The sequence below is a fragment of the Plasmodium sp. gorilla clade G2 genome (genome assembly GCF_900097015.1).
Source record: "Plasmodium sp. gorilla clade G2 genome assembly, chromosome: 3".
Classification (NCBI taxonomy): domain Eukaryota; phylum Apicomplexa; class Aconoidasida; order Haemosporida; family Plasmodiidae; genus Plasmodium; species Plasmodium adleri (nom. inval.).
In genome coordinates this window covers 35,267-56,767 of record NC_041695.1, presented here as the reverse complement: position 1 = coordinate 56,767, position 21,501 = coordinate 35,267, and the positions used below count along the sequence as shown (strand labels likewise).

General features: G+C 27.1%; 2 protein-coding genes across 2 annotated transcripts; one reads left to right on the top strand and one right to left on the bottom strand.

Annotated features, from left to right (window-relative positions):
* Positions 1–2,216: 2,216 nt before the first annotated feature.
* On the top strand, positions 2,217–14,270 carry PADL01_0301200 (erythrocyte membrane protein 1, PfEMP1, putative; the record flags this gene model as incomplete). Its single annotated transcript, XM_028682970.1, has 2 exons — positions 2,217–12,836; positions 13,425–14,270. 2 exons carry the CDS (start codon positions 2,217–2,219, stop codon positions 14,268–14,270), a joined length of 11,466 nt encoding a protein of 3,821 aa, XP_028536432.1.
* A 1,314-nt stretch (positions 14,271–15,584) lies between these two features.
* PADL01_0301100 (cytoadherence linked asexual protein 3.2) lies at positions 15,585–20,709 on the bottom strand (the record flags this gene model as incomplete). Its single annotated transcript, XM_028682959.1, has 9 exons — positions 15,585–17,111; positions 17,261–18,027; positions 18,163–18,321; positions 18,416–18,601; positions 18,685–18,795; positions 18,892–18,954; positions 19,031–19,084; positions 19,161–19,730; positions 19,830–20,709. The coding sequence occupies 9 exons, from the start codon at positions 20,707–20,709 to the stop codon at positions 15,585–15,587; spliced, it is 4,317 nt and encodes a 1,438-aa protein (XP_028536431.1).
* Positions 20,710–21,501: the final 792 nt, after the last annotated feature.

The following is a 21,501-nucleotide window of genomic DNA, read 5'->3' as shown; positions in this document are numbered from 1 at the left end:
TATTTTTTATTCTTATTATTACAATAATAAATACTAAAGTAATAAATATAAGTAATAATATATATATATATATATATATATATATGGGAATGATTTTTACATTTAAATAGTTTATACTTTTTTCTTAGCTATGTGTGTTTATATTAATGGTAATGAAAGATAGTTAAATATGAAAAAAATGGATATTATTCTAATTATAAAAGTTGCGATGAATTTCTTGTGAGTTTAGTGTAAAATATAATCGTTCTTTATGATTTTATTTTTCAGTATGTTTTTATAAATGATACATCATATATTTATATTATTAAATGATACACTATGTATTTTAACGAAAAATGTTTATTTAAATTCCTTTCTGTTCTTTAAAGAATAAAAATCGTACAAAAATATATAAAAATCTATCACAATAGAACAAACAATTTACAGTTGTACTAATAATTTATTTATAGAAGTGACAGTCTACACCTATATATAAAACTTCGTGGTACTATCATTAATCTCATATATGGTTATTCATATAATATTTATAATTGTTAATTATTCACATACATTTTAATAAGAACCACGATAATAATAACATAACCTATTATAATATATGTGTCGGACATATCTATATGTAATTTGTTTGAAAAGCTTTATATGACGGTTGCAATTTCATATTATAACGGTTATATTGATGATATTTATATTACCATAGTATACATATTATACAACTACCTATTTGTAATTAAAAACTACCTATTAAGAATACGAAAATTTTCTAATAATTGAATGAATTAAAAAAACAATGAGATATAAAAAAAAATTAAAAATATAAGGAGTAAAGTGATTTTTCTAAAACAATTTTTGGTATAATATTTTATTGGGTTATTTTAATATGTTAATTATATGGTCTATAATTTATGAAAAATAACAGTAGAAGTATGATATATATATATATATAATAATTTATTACATTTTTTATTATTTGATTTATTTTCTTATTACAAATACAAGATATATAATAGATATAGTAATTACAATTAATATAGGAAATATAACAAATACGTGAAATAAATAAAAAGAAAAGAAAGAAAAAAATAAGATGAATATATATTTTTTTAATATAATAATACTCTTTATTTTCGTTTTTTCCACTTTGTAATTTTTTTTTTTTTTTGAAAATTTTATTTTATTATATATATAAATATTACTTTTTAATTTTTTTTTATTATTTTCCTCTGATAAATAAATATATAATTAATATATCCTATGTGATGTATATATATTTTTTTGAATATAACATTAGTAAAATATTATTATATATATATATATATTAATTTATATAAGTGTTTTAAAATAAAAAAAAAAAAGAAAAAAAAGAAACAAATTATTATATCTACAATATATACTACATATGTATGCTGGATAGTTAGGTTATATATACATTATAATGGTAGGTATTTTTTTATATTTTTTAATAGTATAAATTATTTTGTATTTTTGTAATATATATTCTAATATCATACGTATTCTTATGTCATAAGCATTCCTTTACATAAATGTATATATTGTGAATATATGTATACTTATATATTTATTTTATATTAAATGTTGTGTGATATGTATTTTATATATATATGATTTTTTTTTTTTTTTTGATAAGTATATATTTTTTTTTTTTTATTTTATTTTTGTCATAGGTTTTCCTTTAAAAGTGATATGATTTTTTCAATTATTTTATTATTTTATTTTATTATTATTAATTTTTTTTTTTTATATGATGTTCAAAAAAATAAAAAAAAAAATTAAATCTTGATAGTATAATTATTAATACTAGAATTAATAATAATAATATTTATTTAGATATTTATATATTAATGTAAATAATATTAGCTTCTATTGAAATAATAATTAATATATATATATATATATATATATAATTACCAAAAAAATATATATGTATATATAATACATTATATAACAAACCCACAATTAAAATCCTCAATTATATAAAATTAGTATTATATTTATAAAAATGGAAAAACCTTACAAAATAGAAAAATATTTAATATATTTCAAATGTAAGAGATAAATGGAAAGATATATGTGAAGATCATAAATTTATAAAAATTTTATATAATTTATTGAAATTCCTCCACAAAATAATATATATGTTTATAAAATGATAATTGAACGAAAATATAACAAATATAATCATACGACAAGTAACGAAAATGGCAAAGCCCAATGGTAAGTCTGTATATGGAATCGCCGCAGAGTTGCAACATGAGGCAAAAGAGAAAGAAAATGTGCGTGCTGGTGTTGATTATTTAGGTAAGAGTACTTTGAAGGCTGATGCATCTAAAGGTCAATATACCAATAGTGCTGTAGCAAAAAATTTGCAAGACACATTTTGCAACATTGACGAAAAGTATTCCAATGTTGATACTAACCTTTCACAAGGACCATGTCATGGCAAAGGTAATGATGAAAATAGGTTTCACATAGGAGTTGAATGGAAACAGGAAGACACACAAATAAATCCAAAACACCAAGGTGTTTTATTACCACCTAGACGTCGTCACATGTGTACCTCAAATTTGGAGAATTTGAACACGAATGCTGGAAGCCCACTTCTAGGTGGTACAAATAATAATGCTAAACTTGCTAATGATTCGTTTTTGGGCGATGTACTTCTCACAGCATATAAAGAAGCAGAATGGATAAAAAACAATTACAGCGACCCAAATGATCATCCTGCTGTTTGTCGTGCTGTACGGAACAGTTTTGCAGATATTGGAGATATTATAAGAGGTAGAGATGTATGGACTCAAGAAAGTGGTATGCAACAGCTACAACAAGATTTGGTGAAAATATTTGAAAAAATCAAAGATATAATTCCTGGAAATCTAAACAAATATAAGAACAGTAAAACCCCATATTTAGAGTTACGTTCCGACTGGTGGTCAGCAAATAGAGACCAAATATGGAAAGCAATGAAATGTCATGTTGCAACTTATAATGCTTTCTCGGTTTTGGATCGACCAAGTCGTGGGGGTGTATACAAGGTGGAACCAAATTGTGGATATGGTGTTAATGTTACTCCATTTGACGACTATATCCCACAAAGGTTAAGGTGGATGAGTGAATGGGTTGAAAATTATTGCAGAAAACAGCATGCCGATTATAAATCAGTGAAAAGTGTTTGTGACAAATGTAAGGGTGGTGTTAATGGACAATGTACAAAAGGCGGAAACGAATGTACCTTGTGTTCAGGTATGTGTAAAACATATGTACAAAATGTAAAACAATGGAAAGAACAATGGAAAAAACAAGAAGAAAAATACACCGAATATATATCTAAAACAAACCATAGTGGTTCTGGTACAGGTACGAATGATGAAAATGTCGTTTTTTTAAAAAGATTAAAGGAAGGAAATAATGGTAATAACAATGCGTATTCAACAGTTGCAGAATTTGTAGAATCAATGCGTGTTAAAGGGCAATGTCAATACTCTAAACAGCATAATTTCGAGGATGCAAGTAGTGGTAGTGAGGACTACGCCTTTAATGAAACACCTAAAGATTATAAGGCCGCATGTAATTGTGACCAGGTAACACAGGTAGCACCTCCACAAACTCCTAGTGCTCCCACTAGTAAATGTACTGGGAATAAAGTAATTGATACTGCAACAGATATACAACAAAAAGCATATGAGGAAGCAAAATCTCGTGCTTTTGATAAATTGAAAGGAAATATAGAGAACGCGCAATTTAAAGATGGGAAAACCATGTCTAGCGGAAATATTTGCGAACTTAAGAAAGAAGAACATACGAATGATAAACGTACATATGATGCTAGTGCTGATGGTAAAGATGGTGGTAAACATAGTGGTCCTTGTACTGGTAAAGGTGGAAACGAAAAAGTGAGATTTAATATAGGAAAAAAATGGGAACCACATAAAGATGTTAATACAAACCATACTGGTGTATTATTTCCTCCAAGAAGACTAGATATGTGTACATCAAATTTAGAATATTTAGGTACAAAAGGTAATCTTGGCCACCTTAAATCTGTTGATGATGACAAGTTTAATGATTCTTTTTTTGCAGATGTATTGTTAGCAGCAAAATATGAGGGAGAATTCATATCACATAAACTTTATGATGATACTTCCCGTATATGTAATGCTATGAAGTACAGTTTTGCAGATTTTGGAGATATAATTAGAGGAAGAGATATATGGAGTAGAAACGACGATATGATAAAGCTAGAAACTAATTTGAAAGCTATATTTAAAAAGATTCACGAACAAAATGGAGGCGACAATGGTAAATATGCTAGTGATAACGAAAATTCCAACCCCCCATATAAAAAATTGAGAGAAGACTGGTGGGAAGCGAACAGAAAAGAAATATGGGAAGCAATGACCTGTACTGCCCCGGACGAAGCTCATTTATATATACCTACAACGGATGGTACATATCGCTGGCAAGATCCTAAATGTGGTCGTGACTCAAATTATATACCACCAGATGACTATATTCCACAAAAATTGAGATGGATGACTGAATGGACAGAAAGCTATTGCAAACAACTGGAACGTAATTATAGGCCGCTGATTTTCTCTTGTGGAGCATGTAAAAAATATGTGGCAAAAAATAAACAAGAAAATATGAGTGAAGAAAAAAAAAAAATATGTAAAATGTGTGTAGGACTGTGCGGAGTATATAAAAAACACGTTGAAACATGGAAACCTCAATGGGAAAAACTAAAAGATCAATACCAAAAATTATACAATGATGGTGGTGCTGCTGGTAGTGATCCAATTAAAGAACAAGATGATTTTATGAAAAAATTAAAGGATCCAAATGGTAGTACCCTTTGCACAAATAATACCGATTATTCAAATATTGCGAACTATGTTACGTCAATGGGGGGTAATAGGTATTGTATAGATGCGGGACAGAAAGAATTGCAGGACGGAAAAAATACTGGTACTGAAGGCACGTTTCGAGAACAACCATATAAGTATGATACGGAATGTAAATGGGACGTTAAACCACAAAACCCATCGGGGGCGGAACCTGAACCGAACGTCAAGACGACGGAACAAAAGGGAGAAGATCCATGCGCAATAGTGAAAGAAATACTTGACAATAACGATGGAAACACTAAAGTAGGTGAATGTAATCTAAAATATGATCAAAAAAACAATCCACAAAACACATATCCTGGATGGGATTGCGAACAAAAACAACATCTAATAGAAAATGGTAATACTGGAGCGTGTATGCCACCTAGAAGACAAAAGTTATGTGTACATTTTTTAACACAAACTATTGGTGACGAAACCCAATTGCGTAGAGCTTTTATCCAAACCGCTGCGGCGGAAACGTTTCTTCATTGGCAATATTTTATTGAACACGGTGGGGGAAACCAAAATGCAGAGAAACTCTTAAATAGTGGAACTATCCCCGCCATATTTAAACGCCAAATGGTCTACACCTTTGGGGATTTTAAGGATTTATGTTTAAATTCAGATATATCAGTAAAGGATCCTAAAAGTAATGTGTATGTGACAACGGCACGAACGAATATAGATAATGTTTTTAAAAATGGTAGCACAATTAATGAGGCAGAACGTAAAAAATGGTGGGAACAAAACGGTTTGGATATATGGCAAGGGATGGTTTGTGCACTATCACATACTGTGAAGGAAAAGAACACGCAAAACGAGGTGCAAAGAAAACTAATCACTAACTACAAATATGACCCTGATAAATTAAATTCTGAAATGGGTCTGAATGTTCTCTATACTGATTCGACTCCTCAGTTTTTGCGTTGGTTCATCGAATGGGGCGACGAGTTTTGTACAAAATACCTGAAGGAGTTGTACGACTTGTATAAAGCGTGCATGAAATGTAAGGTAAATGGAGGTAGTAGTGCTGGTGAAAAATGTAATGTTTGTGAGGAATGTAGAAAACAATGTGAAGCATATAGAAAATTTATTGGGGAGTGGAAGAATGATTATGAAAAACAAAAAGGAAAATTCGATAGAGATAAAGCTCAATATGAGGATGTTCCTTTTGTGGAATCGTCCAGAAATGCTCACGAAAATTTAGATAATGCATTAGAAATGCTTGATGTAAAAAGTAGTTGCATGGAAGAAAAGTCCAAGACCACCACGAAGGATGATATGCCACAATCGTTAGATGAATACCCGCCAGGTGAATTTAAATCTCAGTGTGAGTGTGACGATAAACAGGCCACTAGTGGTAGTAGTAGTAATACATGTGATGGCAAAACTGTTGAAATTAAAGAATTCAATGATGGAAACAAGCCTTTGACTGTATGTATACCAAAAGATAAAAGTCCATTGGATGGAACCGTATATAAACAGGGTATATTTTTTCAAAGTAATAAAGGTCGTTTGCGAAACGGTAAGAAAACTAACAATATACCGCTTTTACAAATTTATAATATTGATTCCTATCTTGGAAAGGGTTCTGGAAATCCCTGTGGAGTCCGATCTATAGATGCTAAAGAATGGAAATGTGATAAATATAGAAATAACAATCAATATAATCCAAAGGAAGATAATGTATGCCTGCCTCCACGAACACAAATTTTATGTGTTGGTAATTTAAACAAAGAAACAACTAATACACATAAAGGTAAGCAACAATCTAATATTGATGATATTGATAGTACTGAAAAACTGTTAACAGAAGTTCTTGTTGCTGCAAAATATGAAGGAGAAAATTTAAGTAAAAATTTTAAAAAAAATAACTTGGACGAAAAAATATTATGTTCAAAGGTAAAATATAGTTTTGGTGATCTTGCAGATATTATTAAAGGAAAGAAAATATACGACCCTCCTTCGAACGATAAAACTGAATCAAATTTAGGGACTATATTCCAAAAAATATATACTAATTTAAATATAGAAGAACAATCTAAATATAATGGCAGTAATGGTGAACCAAATTATACAAAATTACGAGAAGAGTGGTGGAACGCTAATAGACAATATGTATGGACAGTATTAGTAGATCGAGCCGCACCAACAGATCCTCCGGGGTGTTTAAAAAAATACGAAAATAATCCTCCGGATATTGATGGTACACCTCAATTTTTACGATGGTTCACTGAATGGAGCGAAGAATTTTATAAGGAATATGAACAAAAAATAAAAGAAATAAAAAGTGAATGTGAAAAAAACGGACAAAATAATATATGTACTAATGGAAAACCACCTGGAAATTGCGGAATAAAATGTAAGGAATATAAAAATTGGATAGAAAAAAAAAAGAAAGATGAATGGGAGAAACTCGAAAAAAAATATAATGATGACCAAAATTCAAATAAATATACTGACTATGACAATATGGCAGATATGCTTTCTCCTACAGCATATTTGAATTTTAGTTGTATGGAAGATAAATGTCCATCGATAAACTATCCAAAAGTTATGAAAATTGAAGATAAAACATATAAATCGTATTGTAATTGTGATAGCGATGAGTATAAAAATCGAGTACAGGGTAAAGATGATAGTACTAGTAAGACTACAACAGACCCTTGTAGTATTTCGGAAACAAATTTTGGTTGTAACAAAAAAATATTTGGAAAATACTGGAGTCCTTATCATGTAGAAGATGAAAATGGAAAAAAAATTTATGGCGTCTATCGTCCTCCTAGACGTCAAAAATTATGTATAGCAAATATAATTCAGTATTCAACTAAAGATAATTTGTTAGAAAATGTACTTGTCGATGCCCAAAATGAAGCAAATTTAATATTAGAATATTATAAAAAGGAATACACAAATATAAAAAGTAATACTGATAATGATTTTCCAAGTAGCACGTATTATCAAAAAGCTTGCAGAGCTATTAAAAGAAGTTTTTATGATTTTGGAGATATAATTAAAGGTACAGATATGGAAAATGCAGCTTACTCGAACTATGCACGTTTGAGACTCAAGGACACATTTACAGAAATGGTAAAGAAAGAAAAGGATAAACAACAATTATCGTCATATGTTCCACTTGAAGAAGAAATAAAAAAAAAACGTGAAGAATGGTGGGTATCAAAAAAAGGTAATGTCTGGAAAGCGATGACGCAATGTAGGGGCATCACCAAGTGTGGAACCATCCCTGACAATGACAAGAAACCCCAGTTTTTACGCTGGTTAGAAGAATGGTACGAAGATTTTTGCGAAAAACGACAAAAATTGGCGAACGAGGTGAAAGAAAAATGTGATACAAATAACAATAATTACTTGTGTAAGGTCTGTCATGATAAGTGCAAAGAATATAAAGATTATATGACAAATAAAGAAAAACAATGGAAAGGTCAAGGTAATCATTATAAACAACAACAAAAAAATTCAAGTAACAAAAAATATTATAAAAAAGAAAAAGCAAAGGAATACTTAAAGGAAGAATATAAATCTAACAATTCCGGTGGAGACGAATGCAAGGAAGTAGAAACTAATATCGAATTGTTAGATAAACAACCAGGTGATGATGTTGAAGAACACTGCAGTTGCAAAAAATATAATGATGATAAATTAAATAAAGATATTTTAGGTCAAAGTAATTGCGAAGGATTAGCAAAGGAGGCAACTACATCATCTGGGATTAAATGGATACATGATGATGGAACACCAGAAAATAAGTATTTGGGTCAACGTGGATTATCTCAACAAGAATATGTACCACCTAGGAGACAAAAACTTTGTATTGAAGGACTTGATACACTTGACGTTAATAGTGATGAAAACAAATTGAGACATCACCTTATAAAATTATTTGCAGGTGAAGGGTATAATTTAGGCCAATACTACAAAAATAAGGAAACAAATAATGACGATGAAAAATATTCTTATCATGTCAGTCCATGTAGTGCTATGAAATATAGTTTTCTTGATTTAAGAGATATAATTTTAGGCCACGATATGGTAGAACCAGATAGCGAGGGAACAGAAAGTAAACTTAAAACCATATTTGACAAAATTGCATCAAAAGAAAAAGCAAATCAAAAAAAAGAAACGCATGAGTTAAGAAAAACATTTTGGGACAAAAACATAGAATGTTTTTGGGAAGCAATTAAATGCGGCTATAAACGTGGTAATGGTAAAGACCTAGAAAATTGTGATACAATACCTAGTGAGATTGAATACCCCGTTGGAAAGGATCGTAATGAAGGCAAAGAATACCAGTTTCTACGTTGGTTCACTGAATGGGGAGAAGATTTCTGTAAACACAAAGAAAAGAAATATACGAAATTGAAAGCGGAGTGTGATAACTATAAATGTGGCCAAAGTGGACAAAACAAAACAAATTGTGAAAAAGCGTGTCAAGATTATAGAACATTTGTTGAAAAATGGAAAGACGCATATAATAAACAAAGCCAAAAATATTTTAAAGATAAAGATAAAGATCCATATAATACTGTTCCTGAAGTAAATGATTCTCAACAAGCGTATAAATATTTATACAAATCTTTAAAAAAAAATTGTGCAAACGGTGAATGTAATTGTATGGAACAAGAATCGGAAACAACTTCCTCAAAACGTTCGCACGGTGGTAATGGTACTGTCGTAAGTGAAAATTATGATACACATAAGCCCGCATCATTGGATGAAACACCTAGTGCGTATAAAGAGAAATGCGGTTGTGACAATAATATGGCGCCCACTGCTGATAGTCTTAATCCTGGTAGTAGTGAACCAGATGGTGGTAAAGGCAAAACGAAGAATAAATCACAGGTGAAAAAGGTAACGAAAAAAGTGAAGAAACCAAAAAAAGATAATCCGGCAAAAGGTGCGAAAACTCCTAGTGCTGGTAGTCCTAAGGTTACAACCGTTACTGAACCTATAGCAGGAGGAGGAACACTTACAGTTTCTACTATCTCGTCTGATCCTGATGTGGATGACGATGATGAAGAGGAGGAGGATCCCCCGTCTAGTCTCCCTAATTCCACACCTGAACCCCCTGATGCCACTGTTGTCCCTGGATCGACACCTAGTGCCGCAGTGAACCCACAGATTAGTGGAGGAGGTATTGGTGGAGGAACTCAACCATCGTCTTCATCCACATCGAAAGATAATGTTCAACCAACACAAGGATCTCAAAAGGTACCAGATACTAACCCAAAAAAGGAAGATACAAATAAATGTAAGACTAAGAATCCTAAGAGTACTGAAACAATACCGAAGAATTGTGTAGAAAATATAGCAAAAAATTTACAAGAATCTTATGAAAATAAGGTGGATTGTACATTGATGGGTAAAGGATTAACTCTTGATTGTACAAAGGAAATTACTGATTCATCTTCTAGAGACAATAGTTGCGATCATCATAAACGTTCTTCAACTAATAGATGTAATAGACAAAAAAAAAACCCATGTGGAACTAAAGGAGAAAATCGTTTTAATGTAAATACTGAATGGAAATGTTACAAAAATTTAAATCCTTATCGAATAAAAAAGGGAGTATGTATACCTCCCAGAAGAGAACATATATGCATAAGTAATTTAGATGAACAATATGTTAAAAGAGTTAACGATGGTAACTATCTTCTAAAAATGATTATGCTTGCTGCACGAAATGAAGGTATAGATATAATAAAAAATATAAAATCTAAAAACTATGGTAATCGTAATCCAATATGCGATGCTATGAAGTATAGTTTTGCAGATTTAGCAGATATAGTTAGAGGAAGAGATATATTACTTATTGATGGTGATGTTCCTCCTGTGGAAATAAAATTATATGAGGTTTTTAAAAATATATATGAAAAATGGAAAGAACAAAATAAAGGTACAAATATATACCACAATATACAATCATTTCGTTCTGCCTGGTGGGATGCTAATAGAGAATCAATATGGAAAGCATTGACTTGTTCTGCACCAACAGAAGAAAAAATTTATAAAACGGGTAAAATAGAAGGATTTGAACGTTTAACTGTGATGCAGGATAAATGTGGACATAATGATGATCCCCCTGTGGACGACTATATACCTCAACCTTTACGTTGGATGACTGAATGGAGCGAATATTTCTGTAAAGCAATGAATAAAAAACTTGATGAAATGAAAGTTCAATGTGAAAAATGTAGAAGTGGGAATTCATGTAAAGATGACACTGACGGAAACATATGTAAGATCTGTAAAAATAAATGTGACGAATATAAGATTTTTATTAATAAATGGAAAGAACAGTTTGATATACAATCGATAAAATACAACGAATTGTATAAAAAAGCGGAGAGTGATAGAACTTTAGGTGAGGATATTAATAATTTTGTACAGAAGTTGAAGAAAAAAGAAAATAAATGCTCAGTTGAAAAGGCATCTGAATATATACATGAAACAAGTAGGTGCGTTAATTATAATTTTAATAAAAATGATGATTCTTCTAAACCCATATATGCTTTCGAGACTACACCAAATGGATATGACAAGGCTTGTAAATGTGAAATTCCTGACCCTTTAGATAAATGTCCCAGTAATAATACAAAAAACGAAATATGTAAACGCTTTGAGGGTGTTCATCATTGTTCAACAAACACATATGAAAATAAACTTTCTGAATGGAATAATATACTTATAAAGGATAATACTGGTGAGAATAAAGGTGTGTTACTTCCTCCTAGAAGAAGATATTTATGTATAGATCCTCTTAGAGGAAGAACTTATAAAAATAACGATCTTATTAATTTTAAAAAGGATTTGCTTGATGCTGCTTATAGTCAAGGAAGATTATTAGGAAAGAAATATCCTAATGATAATAATGAAGCATTACAAGCAATGAAATATAGTTTTGCTGACTATGGAGATATAATTAAAGGTATGGATATGGTAGATTATCAACCTTTAGATAAATTAAGAACACGATTAGATGACTTACTTAAAGAAAATAATGCTTCATCTAATAATTCTTCTGATGTTCGAAAAACATGGTGGGAACAAAATAGAACACATGTATGGCACGCTATGTTATGTGGATATAAAAGTGCTGGAGGAACAGTTACAATGAGTGACTGTATTTTACCGGATGACGATAAAACTTCACAATTTTTACGATGGTTAGAAGAATGGGCAAAACAGGCATGTAAAGAAAAATTAATTAAATCACGTATAATAAATACAAAATGTAAAGATATAGTTGATGGAAAAAAGTATGAAACTAAGGTTGATATATCAGATATACAATGTAAAAGATTATTTACTGAATATGAAAATTGGTTTAGGTATCGAAATAATGAATGGATGGAGTTATCTAAAAAATATGATAAGATTAAAAATGACAATAATTATGCTAGTAATACACCAACTGAAGAAAATGCTGAGAAATATATAAAAAATAAATGTGTAGATTGTAAGTGTGATTTAAACGATTTGAATGAAATAAACAAACATTCTAATAATGATAAAGAATTATTCAAAGAATTGATTAGTATAGCTAACTATGATGGTATTGGCCCAAATTCATTTATAAAACAAATAGGCAAAATATCTAACATTAATTCTACAACAGTTCGAAAAACTAAAGATTTCATAACAGACATGTTTCAAAAAGGATTAAACTATTCTATTCTTGGCGCGCAAATTGGAATAACAACTGGGATAGTAGGTGCTGGAAAACTGTATGATACAATAAATGATGTCATTAATAAAGTTAGCACTATTGATTCAACTCAACCCCCCGCAGAACCTCCTTCACCCCGACCACCACAAAATAACGAACCAGATATCACAAATAACATATTATCTTCCACTCTCCCTGTTGGAATAAGTTTTGCCTTAGGTTCCATCGCTTTACTATTTTACCTCAAGGTAACAAATACATATATATGTATATATGTGGGTATTTTATGTATATTATATGTGTTTTATATATATATATGTGTTATGTTTGGGTATATTATATATATGTATTAGGTTTTGATATGTTATATATATAAATTTAATATATGTATTTATATTAAAAAAAAAGAAAAAGAAAATTAAAATAAAAAATTAGAAATTTTGTTAAAAAAATAAAAGAAAAAATTGGTTAAAAAAAAAAAGAAAAAAAATTTTTATTAAAAAAAAAAAAAAAGTAAAAAAAATTTTATTAAAAAAAAAAAAAGAAAAAAAATTTTTATTAAAAAAAAAAAGTAAAAAAATATTTTATTAAAAAAAAAAAAAAGTAAAAAAATATCTTGTGAAAAAAAAAAAAATTTTATTAAAAAAAAAATTCAACAAGAATTTTATTAAAAAAAAAATTATATAAAATTTTATACAATAAAAACTAAATTTAAATTTAAATAAAAAAAAATATATATATATTAAAATATATATATACATATATATATATACATATATATTTTTGCACCTACGTAAACATATACATATATATACCTACATATTTACATTTTTTAGAAAAAACCCAAAACTTCTCCTGTGGATATTTTTCGTGTCCTTGATATCCCACAAAACGATTATAACATACCTGATGAAACATCCACTAATAGATATGTTCCATACAGTAAATATAAAGGCAAAACATATATTTATGTGGAAGGAGAAGAAACGAACGATTATATTCGTGATAAATCTTCGTCGGATATCACTTCTTCATCAGAAAGTGAATATGAAGAAATGGATATCAATGATATATATGGTTATAAATCACCTAAATATAAAACTTTAATTGAAGTTGTTTTGAAACCAAGCAAAACATATGATGCACAAAATATACATATTGATAATAATATGGAGGATAGTAGTGATACACCCCCCAATAAACTTACAGATAATGAGTGGAATCAATTGAAACATGATTTTATTTCGCAATATTTACAAAACATACAAATGGAATTACCTAATGAAAATATCATTAATGATGATATATATAAAAATATCGAACCTAATATTTTACCAAAATATATGGAAGAAAAACCTTTTATTACATCTATTCAAGATAGAGTTTTACATGGTGATAGCGAGGTTACATATAATATTGATTGGAATGTTCCCGAAAATATTAATAGTACTACCAATATCATAAATAATCCAAAATATGTTTCAAATGATCAATATACTGGGATTGATTTAATTAATGATGCTTTAAATAGTGATCAACATATTGATATATATGATGAGTTACTCAAAAGGAAAGAAAACGAAATGTTTGGAACAAAACATCCAAAAACTTCAATTAGAACAAATAGTGTTGCAACAAAAAAACACAATGATTCGTTAAAAAGTCCAAATAGATTTATGTAGTAAATGGATTGATAGGAATCGTGATATGTGTAATTAATAGACAAAACAAAAAAGAATGGTTAAGCAAATAACAAAATTAATGGAATAACAGAAATAAAAATTATACCTGTAGTCATATCTATATTATTATATATGATATAAAAATTATTTATGAATACAAGTATTTCTATAGAAATAGTTTGGATTAAAGTGAAAAAATGTGGATTAATACCAATTAAAAAATCATGATCAGCAAAATATCCCCTTAATAAATAATAAATATTCTAATATTATGTATAAGCATAAAAAATATATTAATAAAAGAAATATTTCTTATAATCATCCTAACGGAGTCATATTATGTTAACTTTTGTAAAAGGTTAATAAATAATAAAAAGGTAAGTTAAACCCCCACGTCAAATAAAAGGATAATTTGTTCAAATATTAAATTATGGACTTTACAAAAAAAAAAAAAAATAAAATAAATATTTTATAATAAATATATAAAATATCCTCTTAATTATATTTTTAAAAGAAAAAAGTTAATTCTTTCGTTCATAGTATTTTTATTTTATTTTATTATTTTTTTTTTTTTTTGTCAAAAAACATAACGGTATATTAAAAAATTAAATTATAGTTTCAAATTTTCAAATAATTTTCATTCTTTTTTTCCTCAAACTACCAGACGACCTTTATTACAAAATACAATTCTACATATTATTCTATATTATAATAAAATATATTTAATAAACCTAAAGAAATGAGGAAATATAAGCCATTTATTTATTTAATATATATATATTTATTTATATGTATTTATATATATTAAAATAATTTCATAAAATCTCCATATAAATATCCATAATATTAAAAATATGGAAAAACATTTAGAGGTAAAATTAAATATAAATAAAAAATCAATGTCAGATTTTTAGTTTTGAATGAATTTTATATTGTTTATTTGTTAAATTTTATGATATAAAAAATAAAATCTTATTGAAAATATATTCGGTATGACTAAAACAAAAATTATATAAAGAAAAATATTCTAACAAAAAAAATTATTTTACGAACAAACAATTAAATAAAATTTTTCTAAAAATTAAAAAATAAATATTAAAAAAAAAAAAAAACTCAAAAAAAAGGAAAAAGAGAAGATAAATCTAAAAAGGAACAAATCATATACTTAATTAAAATATACAAATATAATATAAACAAACACAAATTCTAAATCATCATATATATAATTATGTATTAAAATAAAGGAATAAAAAGAAAAAAAAATGCAAAATAATTTAAAAAATATGAATATTACTATATATATATATATGTTTTTTAGTGAAATCTTGCAACCATTAATTCATCGTCGGGTACATCTAAATCCTTTTCATCGTCACTTTCTACCGATACCGATTCATTTATTTTTTCAACATCAATATAGGTACTCGTTGATTCCTTGGATACATTCGTGGTCTCATCAGTGTGTGAGAGTAATTGTGGTTGTAGTTGTGTTTCTTCCACTTCTTCAACGACAGGACAGTAATCACATCTTTCGTTTAAAAACTGTTCGTTTTTGCCACAATCGTCAAAAAAAGCAAAATCATCTACATATGTAGCCATTTTGTTTTTGAAAGCATGTTCCATATCGTATCTTCTTAAATTACTCATGGTTTCCTCGTTAGTGTCGTGCAAATAATTCATGATTTTATCTTTGGGCGACAATCTTGAAGCAATAACTTCACCTAAATACCCATATTTTTTCATATTTAAGTATGCTTCACGTTGATATTTTATTAAAAGATCACTTGTGAATTCTTTAAGTTTTGTTCTTGCATAGTTTATAAAATACTTATTGAATACTCCATAATATCTTTCCAAGAAACGGAAATTACTCGTAATATAAAAATTAATATTTTCAAAATATGCATACATTTGTGAAATCGTAAAAAAACAAAAGGCGTACATGAACCCGTTAGCTAATTCCATGAAAAAATTTCTATTAAAACTATGAACGGAAGGTTTGCGTTCGTATGTTTTTTCACTAACATGTTGTGTTTGTTCTTTTATTGCAGGACCAAACCCTCCAGGAAAATGTTTGCCGGCATCAAGATATAAATTAGTGAAAAAATAAAAAAACAAATATTGTGATGCTTGACCAGCAAGTGAGTGACTGAAGAAAAAACTTTGAGGGGATTTATAAGAATTAGTTATACTAGAAGAATCAGTACTATGATAACCTGAACAATGTTTACCAGTAGAAACGCTATTAGCATCATATTTCGGATCTGTTAATTGTGGAATTAAATGACATCCTGTTGTAATAGCATGTGTCCAACTAATTCTGAAAATAAGATAATATGTAGTTATGGGTAAAAATTTTCTGCCAATAAATTGACCTACTTTTTTGGCAGAGTAGAAATTCGCACTTGCTACTGCCTGGTATTCACATAAAAGACTTAAATTTTTATAATTCAACATATCGTACATTTTGGATGCTAGCATGAAATAGTTGGAGAAAACGAATGTTTTTCCATATTTTAATTGTGTTATTGGTTTTTTAGCATATGGTGGCAACAAACTGTTCGTCATACTATCCATAATACTTCCGTTATATACATATGCAAATGTAAGAAATGCGGACGTACTTGTTGCTACCTGGATATTTTCACTTAATCCATATGCTTTATCAAGATGATCCACATTATTACTTAACATTGTGGAAAACAACATTTGAAATGCTGCAAACATGGTTTTCGCATAATATCGTGATGCCATAGAATTATGGATTTCTTTTTCTCGTTCTTCTTTGTTTAATTTCGAATAATTATTTGCCACATTCATGAAAAAAACGTTATTAACACTCTAAAAAAAAACATATATGTAGTTGTATGTATGTATATGAATGTATATATCTATATATATTTTTGATGTATACATATAAACTTGTTTCAAATATTAATATATAAATATAAAAACATTTATGCGCACATCAATATACATATATATTATACCATCCTGTCATCTCTTCGTTGTGTCCTGTACGTTTCTTCTATTCTTCTAAATAGTAAATAAACTGTTTGTAGAAACGAAGTATCTGAAAATATATCTGTGTTAAAATTATAAATGGAAAACAGTTCGTCAACCACTTCTTTTAATATATCTTTATTTACTTTAAAGCCATATATAATACCATAATTGTAAAAATTGACAGAATTTCCCATAATACTATGCAAGGTATGATAGACGCGATCTATTACTTTTTTATATGTTGGGGTGGCAGTGATATATTTTCTCATATTAAATATATCTGCAAAAAATAATACGTCGTCAAAATGAGTTTTATACAATTCCATGGAGTCTCGCATTAACATTAATTTATTATTTATATTATAAATATTATGATATTTATATAAATTTTTCACATGTCGTTGATCAAAATACATATCATATGCGCACTCTATTAAGGATTTCAAAACTTTGTTCCATTGATTCATTTTAGGAGGTTCAAATTTTTGTGATAACACTTTATCGTGTAAATCTTTTCGTATATATGGATTGTGATAATTAGAAAAATAAAACCCTGCTGGCGAACTAATCATCCAATCTTTAAATTTATGTTCGAGAATTAACGATAAAGGATAGGATCTTGGTAATCCTAGAGGTGGTTCATTCAATTGATGGAAAAAATCTAGTTGTAAAAACGAATTTACATGGACCAAAAATGTGAGAGATTTTTTCATTTTTTCTAGTGTTCCAACTTTCATTAATTTTTCCAATTCTGTGAAAATGTAGGTGTACATATGTATAATTGTGTTTGTATGTATATGTTTATATATATGTATGTATATGTATGCGTATATATATATATAGAACCAGATACCCTATATATACAATAAATATATTTATTTTTTACCATCTACTAAATTGTTTGGAATGTGTTTTCTAACATATAATGTATAATATTTTTTTATAGGAGAAGGGAACCAATAGTTGGTCACGACGGTTCTGTTGAAGGTATCTTCATCTTTTATATTTAAATACATTGCTTCAGCGATATTTTTGGTTGAAATATCTATAATAAAAATAGATAAATACATATATGTATATATATATATATATATTTGAATATACACATATATGTATATATGTATATGTATATGTATTACCTTTAAAACTTGTAAGTCTAAATAAAAATAGGAAAGTGTACCAATTAATATCATGTGATAAGAAATTACTGTAATCTTGATAGACATCTAATGTTCTCATTAGTGATGATACTTTTTGTATTTTGAGCCCTTTAGTTAAGTATACATAAAATTTTTGCATCATCGAAGGTACTTCATCAAATTTCACTAATAAAAAAAAATAATACATATAAATATATACGTATATTTATTTATGTATATATATTAACTCGTTTAGTTTTATTTATTACTGTTTGTGTATAAAAAGGCTCCTTTACACAAATCACATTTTGTTATATCATTAAGGAAATTACTATCTTTTGATATTGTATATGTTTGATCTGAATGGCATTTTTCAATACCTATTAAAATAATATATATTTTTATTGTTTCATAAAGTACAAATAAAATATATTTATTAAACATATATATAATTATTTAATAATATGTTTATTTACATTGTATTAATTTTTCAAAGAGTGTTGAAAACTCCTTCTCTTCAGTAAATGACATTTCGACAGCTAAAAAAAAAATAATATAATATATGATGATATTTATATTATATACATGTATACATACATATATATATATACTTACTGTTATAATATCCTGGTAAATAAAGTGATGTGACATACGCTCTTGTATCATAATCTAAGAAAAAACATATATATATATATATATATATACAATCACATATACATGTATATATATATTTATTTTTTATTACTTAGAAGCCCTGTTAAATTTAATAAATGGACATATAATGTTTTTTTTGTTCCATAGGAACTATAACGTTTCATGAAATAATAATAATTCAAATATATATTATATGCACTTATTTCACGGTTAGGTTCTTCTGGGAACGTGTTTTCTTCGTTTGCTTCTTTTTTAAATTGATTCGTATGATAAATAATACATTCTTTAGGATCATTACACATGAATGAAAAGAAATAATCTTTTATATATTTATGTTCCATCATACCGTGTAAGTCAAAATCCGTATCTTGTGTCGTTTTAATTATTTCTAATTGATATTTATTAAAATAATGTATTAAATATTCCAATATATTACATTCCATACTTGTGTGTGATCGATCAACTTTCAAGTACGTTTTTCTACGTTTTTTCTCTGTGTAATAGACAGATTCATGATCACACATCATATCAAGAACTTTAAATCGATCAGACATGGAGAATTCTAAAATTTTTTGCCAACTAAAAAATTTTATACTTTTTGCTTGGAAATAACTATTATAATTTTTAAGAGCTAGTTTCAAAACAATAAAATGTCCCAGGGCTATAAAAAAAAATATATGTAGATGTATATACATGTATGTGTATGTGTAAATATATATATATTTATTTATTTATATGTGGTATATATTTTTATTTGTACCTATTAGATGAGGACCCAAATGATTAATTAACCCTAATCCATATTGATTAGTTATATCATCTAAAGCTTCCATAAAATTTATATTGGAGTTGGTCGTAAAAAAAAAATCGTTCGAATCCATTACATCTATTTTGTTATCTTCTAATATAAGTAATTCCCTTTTAGGTTTTATTTGCTGTGAATGTTGAATATCATAAACTCCAGATATAATATTTTTAAAACGAGTTAACAAATTGGTAAAAAACGTTCCGTGGTCACCTAAAGGACTAGCGGTTTTCTCTTCAACATTTTTTGATATAAATACATTATTTAATTCTTCGAGGGCAAATCTTAAATCATTATTTTGTTTATACGAATCTAACGGTATAAGCATTAATTTTATTGTTTTCAATGTTCTTACAATAAATATTTTTTTCTTAATTATATCTGAAATATCAGAATTATAAATTTCTATTAATTGTTTTTTCATAAGATGTTCATATTTGACAATATCATGAAAATTGTTTTGGACGGTAGGTATAATGTAAGATTCATCATTAGCGTCTGTAATATTTTTTTTTTTAAATTTCGATATGTCTAGGAACTTTTCATTTTCTTGTTTAAGGACAGGGTATTTTAATTTATCTTTTTCTAACGATTCTAAAATTAATTTTTCTAGTATTGTTAAATTCTTATGTAGTTCATCATTTCCAATCATGGATTTTAATTGATCAATATTGTCATATCCATTTATAGTTTGATTAACAGTTTCAATTTCGTTTAAATTTTCGTTTATATTTTCTATTGCATTTTCATTTTCATTTATTGAACATAGTACCTTTTCATGTAAGTATAAAAACAAAACTAAAATAATGACTGGAGTTTTAAAAAACGAAGCCATTTTTTACTAATACTTTTTTGAATTATATAGTGTTTATTTCAAAGTGACATATTAATGCGTACTCAACAACTATTATTACGATATATATTTAAAAAAGTACAGAAGACAATAACCCAGAATATAAATAAAAAAAAATATAAACCGTATTCAATAAGGAGTACACAAAAATATTATATATATATTTGTGTATATGAAATATTATAAATATAAATAATTTAATAATATATTTTTTTACTATTAGACATATTTTTTAATTTTCACATATTTGTACAATACCAATAATGACCATTTTTATAATTACACCATTTTGATAATAAACAATAAGAATATCGAACGGACATATATAATAGACATAAAATATAAGTGAATTCTCCATTTTTGTACTCTTTACATTTAGGAGTATGCATAATTTTGCATACTTCCAAATATTTTAATTAATACAAATAAATAATTAATTAAAAAAAGAAAAAGAAATAAAATAAAAAAAAAAAAAAAAATAGAAACGTAACCGTGAATATTAATTATAAAAAAAATACATATCGTTTCGTTTCTTTTTAATGTCGGAGCAGCTCCAAAAAAAAAAAAAAAAAAAAAAAAAAATTAAATAAGACAATAAACTTTTTTTTTTTTGGAAATGCAATTTTGTGAATTTAGAAAAAAATTAAATTATTAAAATATATAATTTTATTTTATTTTATATTTAAATTTTTTTTTTTTTTTTTTTTTTTTTTTTTTTTTTTTTTTTTATATATATATATCTTTCAAAATGTTTTATACATAATTTTCAATATA